At 46.9% G+C, this 13639-nt stretch overlaps 1 protein-coding gene across 1 annotated transcript in view; it reads right to left on the bottom strand.

Annotated features, from left to right (window-relative positions):
- Nucleotides 1–13639, bottom strand: part of clasp1a (cytoplasmic linker associated protein 1a) — a 219670-nt gene that overhangs the window by 167339 nt on the left and 38692 nt on the right. Inside the window, exons 4-7 of the mRNA XM_060076665.1 lie at nt 4894–4997; nt 4622–4713; nt 2996–3071; nt 1686–1783 (exon numbers count right to left, since the gene is read on the bottom strand). Coding sequence (XP_059932648.1) covers nt 1686–1783; nt 2996–3071; nt 4622–4713; nt 4894–4997 — 370 coding nt within the window. The remainder of the gene's footprint in view (nt 1–1685; nt 1784–2995; nt 3072–4621; nt 4714–4893; nt 4998–13639) is intronic.

Genomic DNA, 13639 nt, shown 5'->3' with positions numbered 1-13639 from the left:
CATCATGGCAGAACAGAACTAGGGGGGAGCAGGGAAATGAGGAACGGGCACGTGGTGGAGTGAAATTGTTCATAACTGTTACCATCAAGGTCTGGATGGATGGAGGAAAGGTTGTAGCAGAAGACCTCAGGGGCTAGGTGGTATAGTTCAACTGAAGGACTAGGAGGTGGTGGTTATGTAACAAATCTGAATCTGGCCATAAAAAAACTATTTTCGGCAGTACACTGAGTTTGCAAGTGTGTATATGTGTGTGCGTGTATATGCGTGTGCCTGTGTGTGTTTGAACGTGTATGACACAAATTTAGTTTCTAATCGTAACTAACAATAATATTTCCTAAGAAAGGATATGTGGACAAAGGACAAAAGTATGTGAATAATTACCAATTGATTAAAAATGTAATTTATTACATTTTATAATAACATAATTGTATAAATATAAATACATATAATGTATTTTTTATTGTACAACTGCCTAGATGTGCTCCTGTGTTATCCCATGTTAACCGTCTGCTGATAGCAAGCTAGCTCACACAGGCTAGCTTGAGGCTATGGCTGAGATAACAGGGGAATTAAAAGAGTGAGGCTTTGATCTATCCTCAGCCTCGTTACCCAGCAGCCAGCAGAGAGCCAGTCATCTCCACTGATAAAGAAAGCCAACTTTAGCACAGGCCGAATTATTATGCCTTGGAGCATTTCACTTTTTCAAATTGAAAGATTTTTGATTTACCCATGTCTAATCCTCATCTAGACTCACAAGTCATTCAGACTATGACCAAACGTAAGGGCTCCAAAGAACATGTCATTGAATTTTGGATGCATTGATTGAGTCTTCGGATCACAGTGGCACTTGATACTCTACACGTACTAGCCCATGTGGCCTCCTCGGTTCCACCTCCTCTTTCCAAACTCCACAAGTTACATTCCATATTGTCTTTTTTCAAGTGTGTCGCAACACACATGTATGATATTATTGACTTCTACTTTCATCCAATGTGATTAACAGTGGATTAGGTAATTGAGGAGCAAGTATGGTTGAGGGCATCTTGCTCAAGGATTCCTAAAGGTCTGCTATGTATATGAAGGATTGAACCTAGTGCCTTTGCCACACTACCCTTCTATCTTTCTTTAGATACTTTGTACTGTATTGGCATTGGATGTATATGCTATATTCTATGATGTACGGACCACCATCAACCTAGTAAAAATATACTGTGTTTGTATTATATCCTTTAGACACCACAGAAAGGCATTGTGGGAGTTAGGGTTAAATGAGGAACCAAATAATTCCTCTCTGAGGCTGGATACAAATCTATGGATACTTTGTAATTGTTGGCCTGTGGCATGCGGCATCTTATGCCGCGTTTCCACCGAGCGGTGCAGTACGGTGCGGTACGGTTAGGTGCGGCTCGGAGCGGGTAAGCTCGTCTACAGTTCGTATTTCCACCTCAGACAGTTACCTTATGGTAGAGAGGATTTTAAGCCGAATGGCGATAGCCGCTGCAGCTACGTAAGCATTGTGACATCATAGCAGCGCGACACAGTGTAGCCTGCCAATAAATTCAATGAAAAAGAAGGTTGACAGACCTAACAAAGAGAGACAAGAGAGACACCAGCAGGTTTTCCCAATGGCCACCCATTGCCTGTGTGTGTGCTTGTGTGTGTTTGATAAAGTTTAGGTGAAGTACCGTGATTGCGGCAGACCCTTCTTAGTGAGGTCCATCCTGACTCTCTCACCAACGTGTTTGTAGATCTCCACCAGACTGTTGATTGCTCCATCACGAACCTGCTCACCAAACACACGCATTCACGCACACACACACACACACACACACACACAAGCACACAACAGCATTACTGTCTGCTCTCGCTCCTTTTCCTGCCCCAATTCTCTTTCTTTGTTTCCCTTTTACTCCATCTATCTTTAAAAGGTCAACTGATCCTTAGATTTATTCAGTGGGGATGGTGTTTGTTCTGGAAGCTTCTTATAGTTAAACAAAATGGGAACTAATGGAAAGGACCCAGTCTTGTATTCAAAGCAAAAGTAGAAAAAAAGCAGAAGCAAAAGTCTCGTCCAAACCAGGTGACGGTATTTGAGCATGTTTGCTTTATGTTTTTCAACCAGTCAAACTCAATGTGACCTTCTTTGGAGAAGATCTCTGCCTTTAAAAGCAGAGAAGATTATGAAGTAAATGGCAAATGGACTATATATATATAGCGCTTTTTCTGTAACCAGTGGCCACCTAAAGCGCTTTACAATATTCCCTCACAATCACCCATTCATACACACATTCACACACCAACGGCGGAGTCAGCCATGCAAAGGCGACAGCCAGCTCGTCGGGAGCAGTTAGGGTTAGGTGCCTTGCTCAGGGACACCTCAACACTCAGCTAGGAGGTGCTGGGTATTGAACTAGTAACCTTGCAGTTACCAGCCAACCCGCTCTTCCTCCTGAGCTAGTAACTACAGCAATAGTACAACTATGGTATGTCTTTGTCGTCGACGTTATTCAACTTAATTGATTTATTTCTACAAAATAGGATTGACATCGCTCCATGCTGGCGGTTTAGGTAATTTCTGAAAGAAATTTAAACATTTCAACATATACTGTACAACATCCTCCATGTAGATGTGCATGTTCTTAGGTGCAGTTCTGAAACCGGACACCAGGAGGCTCTATTGTCCATAAGAGTCCCTCTTACCAGGCTCTGCTCCTTTGTGTCTGGGCAGCAGATCTATTGGCTGATCCATGACACTGCAAACTAACTACAACACTGTTATTTGAATGATGAATAATTAGCTGTTTTGTGTAGAAGCCTTCATTCATTGAAACCTTGCTGTTTCAATGAACAACGTCAATGTTCTTGTATATGATTATACAATTGTTAAATAAGGCTATTTATTAGCCTTGTCATTAGCCCAGACCGCTGTAAATGTTGGAAAACTGAAGTATCAAATGTCATTCCTTTTCCTTTTTTCTAACAGTCACAGTCCTACCTGGCTGGTTGGGTCCCCCAAGAGGTTACATATGTGGGGGACGATTTTACTGAGGGTAATTCCCTGAGCACCGTACCTAGAAGGGAGAGGAAGAATGTTTTTGGCGTTAACAATATATGAACTCATGAGATCAGTCTAGAGCCCAAACGTCTGAAATGGCTAAATGTCTACTACTTCATGTGAGGACTTAAATGGCGTGTGTTCTTGAATTAAGTTGGGCATCCATGTTACAGGTGACTGCTTAACGTGGTGCACTGTTATATAAAATAACAGAAGGGCTCAACTCAAAGGCAAAATTGACCATGGTGCTTTGCGGGGATCAGCTGAAAGTAGGAAAGATCAGTGAGAACTTCTCTGTTGAATGTGTCTCTGTATCAACTTTCTTCATATATTCCTTACACAGCCCTTCTAACAGCTAGTGATGGGCAAATTAAGCTTTGGCAAAGCAATGAAACACTTCGGCATATGCTTTCGAAAATGGGTTCAATACGTGAAGCTTCACTAACAGTGACCTCTCCTGGTGAAGAGCCAAAGCTGCAACTAAATTATCCGGGCCAGATAGTGGCAAGGAGGCTTTAAGACAGTGACATAAATCTAGTGCGAACACACACACACGGTGTGTGATTATATATACATGCACACATATACAAAGATTGCGATATCATTAGTTTTACAAATGGAGATGAATGAATTGGTGTTAATGAGCAGAGAGTGCTTGGGGAGAATTAGGATATGCTTGGAAAATATGGCACAAATTGGGTGTGCTTGTGTAACCAGGGGGTATGTGGGATAGGGAATACTCGAAGATTTAGATTTAGGAACATTATTTTTTCCACACTTTTTGGACTGAGCCTGTTTCTTTTTTATTTGCTTACAACTTCTCCCCATTTGGAGAACACTTGTTCAGAAGGCACAGATGAGGCCGGTGTACTTAAAAATGAACGCAATGACTGTCACAGTATGAGATAGGCTACTACGAACCAAATGCAATGTTGTGCATTCAACTTTTTATGCTTTAAAGGCGCTACAATTCAAACTTCAAACAAGGCGGTGCCAGTTGCAGTGGAAGCACCTGAGTGGTCCCTGTGTGGCGCCCCGAACCACTCAGGTGAATCATTCAGAGAAAGAAGCAGTTGCTGTTTCTGACGTCATATCTCAAGTGATTTTTCCGTACCAAATCAACCTTCGAAGCAGGGTTTTTTATGGCTAGTGTAGTTAATTGTATGAAGCACGTATCGACGCTTCAGTGTCAGACTGCCACCAGTGCCTGGGGCAATTTTTGGAAACTGTTGAAAACCAATTGACATCACTCATCCTTAAATCAGGAGTAATGCGGGCTAGGGCCTGCCTTTTTATGAATTTTTGAAACAACAAATAATTATTATTGTATGCTGTGATTGAATTGAAAAAATCATGTATAGTAAGAAAACTTTAACTCAAATCGATCTAGAGCCTGATCCTCTGAAACGGCTCAATGTTTACTTTATGTGAGGTAGTAAATGCGTGAATTCTTGAATTAAGTTTGGCATCCGATGTCAAAGTGAGCTGCCTAACACATTATGTGGTGCACCGTTATATCAAGGAATCAAAGGTGCAAGATCAGTGAGCACGTCTACCTATACGTACGTGCTGAGCGTTGTGATGAGACAAAGGCACACTCCCTCTCTGGTTCTGGTGTTCTTGTGTTTGAATCCTCCCAGCATCCGGTCCCATAAGTACTGCACAGCCACATGCAAACGCACACACGCGTACAAACAAACATTTAGAGGCCGATTTTATTATACTACACAAACTAATATTACAATTTTCAGAACAAAAACTAATTAAGAACAAAAACATCATAGGTCGCATCAGAGCCCAAAAACAAAAAAAAGGGTTGTGCATGTGCGTTTTTTTACCTGTGGGCTGGCGACCTGCTCCATGATCTTGAGCAGCAGAATCTGGTCCTGGTCCCGAACCTGGTCTTTGGAGTCCCCCAGTCTGTCTATGAGGCTGGGCAGGACTACAAGACGACACAAACAATGTTACGCGGAATGAATATTGCAGGGCAACTGACGGAAACCTCCGCTCCGTGGCTGGGTTAGAACTATCTGCAGTCCTGCAGATTTTCTTCATTCATTTCTATTATTGTGGTTTTATTTATGTGCACAAATGTTAGGTCTTCATTTTCAGGAGGATGCTAAGATGCCATAGACGCAGCATTGGCTGCTGGGAAGCGAGAAATGCGGCTGCCATCTTGAAGTGGGGATGGGGAGCCAGGGAGCAGCATAAAGTCAGAGGAAAGATTGGAACCGAGGATGTATTTCTGCTTGGGGAACACAGATTGGCATCGACAACCACCATTCTGACTTGTTATCATTGGTTGTATCAGTGTTTCATAAGATAAGGCTGCACAACATTGCCAACCCGCCTCTCTTGAACTTTAAAACTATTTTTTACATTCACATTGCCAGTCTGCATTTAACCTGACTGCTTTTTATTGTATTTTGAATTTCACTCCTAATTCATGATAATCTAATGCGATAGATTTATTTTCCATGATAATTCTTTTGTATTTTATTCTCTTATTTTTGAAACACTAAATGGTCAGTCTGCATTTACCCTGGCTGCTTTTTATTGTATTTTGAGTTTCACTCGTTCTGGTCTTATCATTTCCCTGTATCAATTCCCACCTGCAAACTCCAGTCCATTCCTCCATCCATCCACAAATAAACATTCCATCAGCAGATTTGTATCATGACGCATTCTCATTTTAGGCGAAGTATAAGACAATACTTTCTTAACAGTATAATTGTAACCATGATATAAATGGAGTCTTTCAAGTAAAGATATTCAAAGCCTAACATTGTTGGGTAAGACAGAATGTGGTTTTATCTGAATCCAGTGAAACAGATTGGTGGTTTTAGCTGATATAAAAACTTTCAGGTGTTTATATATTGTAACGACCAGTGTTCGCAACGTGTTCGTTCTCTTCCGGGTTCGTGCCGGGGATTCTGGGGGATTCTCGGAGCGCATGTTGTTGGGGTTATTGTTGCTGTTATTGTTGTTGTTCTGGGTCCGTTGCTAGTTGTTGGTGTTATTAATGATCAGTGGGGTTAATGGGTTGGGATTGTTCATTGTTGTGTGTTGTTCTGTTGTGTGTCGTTGTTGCCACCATCACCGAGAATGACTTGTGTGTTAGTTAGGTGTGCTGTTCTATGTACGTGTTGTCGAGTCAATAAAAGAGGGTGTTTCTGTAGTCGAGCGGTGTATGAGGCACAGAACCCCTAGTTGACCAAAAGCCTGACTCCCTGTTCTTCCTGGTCGGCGCGACATTGGTGTCAGAAGTGGGATTATGGAAAAAGGCACGTTTTCCGACATGACGCGTCCAAAGGAGGAAGACTCGGAGGAATGGCTCGGCGCGACGGCGGCGCAATATCGCCACCCAGCGGCCGTTGGCGGTGTCGCAGGATCGGCAGCGGTCGGTCGCCACCTGGTGGCCAGGCTGCCCAAGTTTTCTGGAGCGACGCCACTGGAACCTTACCTGGCACAGTTGAGGATCGCCGCGCGATACTACGGTTGGGGTATGGACGAGTCCGCCGCCCAGCTTGCCCTAGCTTTGGAGGGAACGGCGTTGCAGGTTCTGCTGGACCTGGCCCCAGCAGACCAGCGGGACCTCCATGCCCTGACCCTGGCCTTGGAGAGGCGTTTCGGGCAGCGGAGGGTCGTGAGCCACAGCCAGGAGTTGCTGACCAGCCGCCGCCGCCGGGAGGGGGAACGTTTGGGGGCCTACGCAGCGGACGTACTGCTCTACGCCCAGCGGGGCTACCCCGACTTCCCTGCTGTGGCTAGGGAGGAACTAGCCCTTCAATCGTTCCTCCGAGGACTTGCCCCGCCGCGGCTGGGACGGCACGTCCGCCTCGCCGGGCCCCCGAACCTCGATATGGCTCTTGAGCTGGCGGAACGGGCGGAGGGGGAGCTGTCCAACCTACAGCCGTCCGGTGCCCCCCAACCTCACGTCCGGCAGGCGGACTACGAGCGGGACGAGGACGACGAGGAAGAGTGTTTCCAGGCCTGGACCTCGCCCCAGCGTCCCCGGCAGCGTCCACCACAGCGTCCACCACCCGACGACAGACGTAGGTCCGGAGCTGACCAGCGCTGTTTCCGATGCGATGAGCCAGGCCATCTGGCCCGTGACTGCCCTGCACCGGCACCACAGGTTAGACCATCTCGTCCGGCGGAAAACGGCAGCGGAGCGGCCCAGTGAGGGGACCGCCGCTCCGGATTCCTGCCCCTCTCCACGGTCGGTGCGCTCTGGTTGGCGGCCCGGGCCGCGCCAGGGGCCTTTACCTCCGCTGCGGGATCGACGGCCGACCCTGCACGGCCCAGGGGGACACTGGGTCGACCATCTCCCTGGTGCGTCCGGGCGTTTTTCCGGGCACCACCGGCGCACTCTCGGGGGGGTGGACGGCGACCAGCGTCCGCCTGACGACCGTTACGGGACAGGAGACCGGAATGAGGGGAAGGAAGCGGCTGGCCGTCCGGGTGGGTGACCGGGAGGTGATGCATGAGTTTTGGCTCGCCGACATCCGGGACTCTTGCATCATCGGCCTGGATCTGCTGAACAGTTGGGGTGCCAGGATGGACATGGCTGGAGCAACCATCACCGTCGGCACGGAGACGGTGGCGCTCCAGTCCGGACGGGGGGAGCACGGGGGCTCTGGCGGCCAGCGGAGTAGTCGCCGGGTTGTGCCCCAGGAGCCTCTGCCTCTGCCCGGTCCCTGCATTCCCCGCGGCCCTGTATCTGCCGCCTTTCCTTCCCCTGAGACCGCCGAGGCCGTCAATGCGCTTTGGCTGCGCAGTGGAGCTGGCCTCGACGCACAGCAGAGTCTCCAGCTGAGGCTGTTACTCGAGGAGTACGGGGACATTTTTGCGGCTCGGGACGAGGACTGGAGGCGGACAGGGCTGGTGCAGCATACCATCGACACCGGCTCTGCTCGGCCAATCCGCCTGCGGCCCCACCGATTAGCACTAGCCAAGCGCCAGGCGGCGGAGGACAAGGTCCGCGAGATGGCTGCCGGGGGAGTGATCGAGCCCTCGTCCAGTCCATGGGCGGCCCCGGCCGTCCTGGTGAAGAAGAAGGACGGTAGCTGGAGGTTCTGCGTGGACTACCGGCGCCTCAACGAGGTCACCCGGAAGGACTCGTACCCGCTTCCACGGATCGACGATGCCCTGGACTACATCGGGGGGTCTAGCTGGTTCAGCTCCCTGGACCTCCGTAGCGGCTACTGGCAGGTGGAGTTGGCGCCCGAGGCCAGACCTAAGACTGCGTTCACCATTGGACAGGGGCTGTGGCAGTTCCGTGTCATGCCGTTCGGACTATGCAACGCGCCGGCGACGTTCGAGCGGATGATGGAGAGGGTGCTGGCGAGCATCCCCCGGAGTCGTTGAGGCCCAGGTCTTCGGGGAGGTCTGCCGGCGGCTGGGGGTGCACAAGACCAGGACGACGCCGCTCCATCCCCAGAGTGACGGGTTGGTAGAGCGGTTTAACCGCACCCTGGCCACCCAGCTCGCCATCCTCACCAGCCAGCACCAGCGGGATTGGGACCGCCACCTGCCCTTGGTCCTGTGGTCCTATCGGACGGCAGTGCAGGAGTCCAGTCACTGCATGCCAGCTGCCCTCATGTTCGGGCGGGAGCTCCGGACACCGGTGGACTTGGTGTTCGGGTCTCCGCCCGAGCCTGAGATCGCTGGGGGTGCGGCTATGGACTATTTCCGCAGGCTGAGGGATCGCCTGCTGGTGGTCCACGACTACACCCGCCAGGCTCAGGCTGCCTCAGGGGTGAGGCAGAAGAGGGGCTATGACACTCGCTGCCGGGGACGAGCGTTCACACCCGGGGACAGGGTGTGGGTGTACTGTCCCGTCAGAAAGAGGGGGGTCTGCCCTAAGCTGCGGAGCCACTGGCAGGGACCGGGGGAAATCCTCGACAGGGTGTCCGAGGTGGTGTACCGGCTGCGGATGCCGGGCGCCCGGGGGCGTGTGGTAGTGTTGCACCAGGACAGACTCTCGCCGTACCGCCCCCTCGCCCCGGTTGTTGCTGATGAGGGAGGCGGAACTCCTCGTGGTTCCCCTGCCAGCTCCCCTGCCCCTGCCTGCTCCCCGGATGGGGCCGTTGGTCCTGCGGCTGTCGCCCCTAGGGGGGCTCAGCGGCCGAACCGGCGGCGCCGGGCCCCTGAACACTTTAAGGACTATGTGTCGGGTGATGGGGTCGTCGGGGACGACTGACCCCTCAGATGGGAGCTGTGTAACGACCAGTGTTCGCAACGTGTTCGTTCTCTACCGGGTTCGTGCCGGGGATTCTGGGGGATTCTCGGAGCGCATGTTGTTGGGGTTATTATTGCTGTTATTGTTGTTGTTCTGGGTCCGTTGCTAGTTGTTGGTGTTATTAATGATCAGTGGGGTTAATGGGTTGGGATTGTTCATTGTTGTGTGTTGTTCTGTTGTGTGTCGTTGTTGCCACCATCACCGAGAATGACTTATGTGTTAGTTAGGTGTGCTGTTCTATGTACGCGTTGTCGAGTCAATACAAGAGGGTGTTTCTGTAGTCGAGCGGTGTATGAGGCACAGAACCCCTAGTTGACCAAAAGCCTGACTCCCTGTTCTTCCTGGTCGGCGCGACAATATGTTGTTTAAGTGTTTGGCAGACGCTTTATTCGAAAGCTGCAGCAACAGTCAGAGATACAGTCTATAAGGTAAGATGTATAGATATCTAATGTATTCATACATTGTTTATGCAAGATATATATGTATATATTAGGGCTGTAACGATACGCGTATCAAACCGAAAATCGCGATACTCAAAGCCACGAACCTGTCTCGCGGTGTGAGAAGGCAGAAGCGCGATATGCTCTTTCTAACTCTTCGGTCAAATTGTCCGATTGAAATTTGCTAATAATTTGTCTAAATAATAGTCTGCTGACAGCGCCCCCTCCTATCGATGCCGTAAATATGTGACGAGATGCCCTCTCTGTGATCACAGCTCTCCGTGGCTACGGAGGATTGCATTTCTCCACAGCCGTCAAAGTCCTCATATGTGATATGAACGACATTTATCCAGAGTGGGCCAAGCGCGAAAAAAATTGCCTGTGTGATCCTGTCTCTATTGTTTTGTGTGATTTGACTGGCAGTTTGTCTGCTTATAGGTCGGAATGAAGCGGCCACCGATTATTGACAGGATGGGTACTTTATTCTACCGGACTCGTTCGCTTCTTCACTAGACACACGCGCTACCGCTCGCTCTCCTCGCTCGTCCACTCTCTCGCTGACGTCACTCACACACGCATACGCACACTGCCATTCTCCCGCACACGAGTAGCATATTATGCTACTCGTAACACTATGCCTCGTTATTGCGACGTTCATGTTTTTCCTCATCTATTGAAAGTTAGGCTATTAAACATGTTGCATTCTATACGCCCTGATTATGTCATTATTTAAGCTACATAGCCTAATAAGAAGCGCTAATAAGGATATTTGAATAAACCAACCAAACAGTTAAAGGGGCCCTATTATGCCTACCAGCAAAAAGCATCCTCCAACTGCAATCTTTGGTTATTTCTTTATTAATTTAGCTATACTTTAATAGTATTCTTTCGGTTCAAATCTGTTCAGTGTTCCAAATTATTTGTTATTAAATGTTACATTAAGATAATTGGTATTTAAGTGTTGTTTAAATAAAATGCTTTTTAAATTTAAAAGAATCGTGGGATGTATCGAACCGTGGGTCAAAAATCGTGATACAAACTGAATCGTGAATTTGTGTATCGTTACAGCCCTAGTATATATAGACTAATCATATATTGTTTCTTCAACATAAAAATAGCTGACCGTTTCCCCTTCTCTGGGATTATGTTCCCAGTTTTGATCTCGGACGTCTGGTCACTTATAGCATATAAGAATATTATATTACTGTTAAGCCAACTATGGATAATAACATTTTATAATAACATTTTCAGACTATAAGCCGCACCATTTTTCCTATTTTTCGATTCTGCGGTTTATATAACGGTGCGGCTAATCTATGGATTTTTACAGCTACAGGCAATTTTTACAGCTTAAATCAGTATTCTGAGCTATTCACGTACGTGACGTTACCAGAGCCGAGGGAGGCAAACTATAAGCGTCAGCGACACCAAGCAGAGAAGCGAGAGAGCTGGAGGAAGAGTAGACATCTTGTTTCCCTTTACTTTATAACACAACATTAGCGGGATCTCGGGAGGAAAAGTAATACTTAGCGAAATGCTAACCTTAGCTTAGTTGTTTGTTTACATTCGCTGTACAGCGCCGCGCCTATCAACTGTGACTGGCTTGCTGCAGAGCGTGAGCGTCTTGGGAATACCCGGACAATATAATGGATATAATATGGACACATAAGACAATCGATTCGGTATTTGTTATGGATTTATTGTACAAATTCCCTGAAAAGATGCACGTTCCAGTATGAATTGAAAAGCTCCCGTAAGGGCTGAGATGGCAGAGGACAGCTGATTTGGAACGGAACAACAGCTGTTCGCTTTCACAGGGAAAAACTAAGGAACTTCAACCTACTTAGGCCTACTAATTAACGTTCAAAAGCTATTAAATCTTCAACAAAATATGCAGATACTGTCAAAATCGGTTCCAGGGAGTATATAGGGATTATTAATGTTGTTTTTGAAGGTGTTTTTTTCTGGAGCGAGTACTCGAATATTCGCTCGGAAAAACCAACGAGTATTCGAAGCTTGACAAATGGCATTCGGGCCAGCCCTAATGGTAATTAAACATTAAAACACCTGCGGCTTATAGTCCAGTGTGACTTATATATGTACACATCATTCAATTTAGCTGCTGCGGCTTATACTCCGGTGCGCCTTATAGTGCGGAAAATACGGTAATCGCCCAGCCCTAATGCTAACCACTTAGTCTTCTGCCATTTTTGGCAAATTTTTAGGTTTTGCACTGCGCCTACTCTAGAGAGCACTGCTCCTTCATAGTATGACCTCTAATCACATGCTTGGTCTCTTTAGAAAGCTGAGTCTGTAAAATTGTATGACATTATCATAATAACTATCATGTTCTGATACAGTGCTGGGAAGGCTACAATATTGTTTTTCCTTCCCGCCAGTTACACAAACCTCTAAAACCTTTTTTAGAGGTGTAGTACCCCTGGGTAACTCCATATACCTTGGAAACACTACTGAGCCCTAGCCCTAGGTCTTGTGATGCTGTGTGTAAAAGCAGATCAACAAAGCATAAAAGATGAAGTCTCCAGCTCCTTTTATGTAATGATATGTCCATTCATTTTGGTCAGGGTCCTTTTGGAGACTCCAAAAAAGACCTTTGGCTACCCAAAATGCATACTGTAAACAAAAGGTTTACTACACATGAACCCAAACATGTAGAAGCATAATCTTGATCTCAAATGAAAGTTTACCCTCTGGGCTTTCTTGTGAACCATTTAGATAGCATACCAGATGTTCGGATATGTAATGAGACAGGCATAATCACACAAAAATCAATTTTTTAGCTATTCCACCTATGCAATTTTGACAAAAAAAAGCTCAAACAAAGTGTTTTGGCAATTATTTTTACTTAAAAACTGCAAACTGCAGTGGTATAAAACACCAAAACTGAAATAGTAAAATACTATACATAACTATGTACAAATAAACAAAAATAAGTAAAATTACAATAACTATGTACAAATAAACAAAAAAAAACTATTTACATGATTCCCTCCCTCCCTCCCTCCCTCCCCCTCCTTTCTTCTCCGGGCGTTTAACCATCTTTCAAAATGTTCATAAAACCACAATCCAAAACTAAATTAAATAAAGATAAAAACCACACACGAGCGTGCAAATCAACCACCTGCTCCACACCCGCACTCTTGCGATGAGCCTGCTACTTTACGCACACCCCTTGCGCATTTATGTATCGACTGAAATAATATTGATATTCGATTTCTGTAGACTCTTATGAACATTTCCAGACCCAACATGAAGCATCAACTCATTGCTAGGGATATCCACATCGACGGTAAAGTAAGAATGCACCAAGGGAGGGGGAGGGGGGCTATTTTGAACTAAGACACTAGGATATAAATGATCTATATTCTCTAAACATATTTATTTCACTGAATGGTTGACATTGGTTGACATTTCTGAGATTCTAATCTTTCAAACGTGTATGATATGACTACATCACTCAACCTTATGATGCCCGAAAATTGACCCAGCATGTTGGGGGGAAGGGGTGGTGTAACTAAAACTTGCCCGCCGGCGTGATTTGACGATTAAGTACCCTACCATGCTAAGTACACTACAATGTTAAAGTGAAATTCCGTCAAATTGAACCCAGGGTCTGTCTTTTGGCTTGAAAACCCATCAAATAAGCCCTCCAGATACCTTTTTCATTGAAAATCGAGTATTAGAGTTTTCCCGGCGCAATGTTTGGCGTCCATGTTATTGGCTTGGGGCATTGAGTTTCGCTTCCAAATCGGCATTTTTTAACCACAAATATTGTTAAAAACAACACCAAACCTCTGCAGTAGCATGACTAGGGTCCCTACACACATACACATACATAGCCTGCAATGTCCAAGTACAATGACTACAAAATATGATGAA

The sequence above is a fragment of the Gadus macrocephalus genome, chromosome 17, assembly GCF_031168955.1.
Source record: "Gadus macrocephalus chromosome 17, ASM3116895v1".
Classification (NCBI taxonomy): Eukaryota; Metazoa; Chordata; class Actinopteri; order Gadiformes; family Gadidae; genus Gadus; species Gadus macrocephalus.
This window is presented reverse-complemented; position numbering and strand designations above follow the sequence as displayed.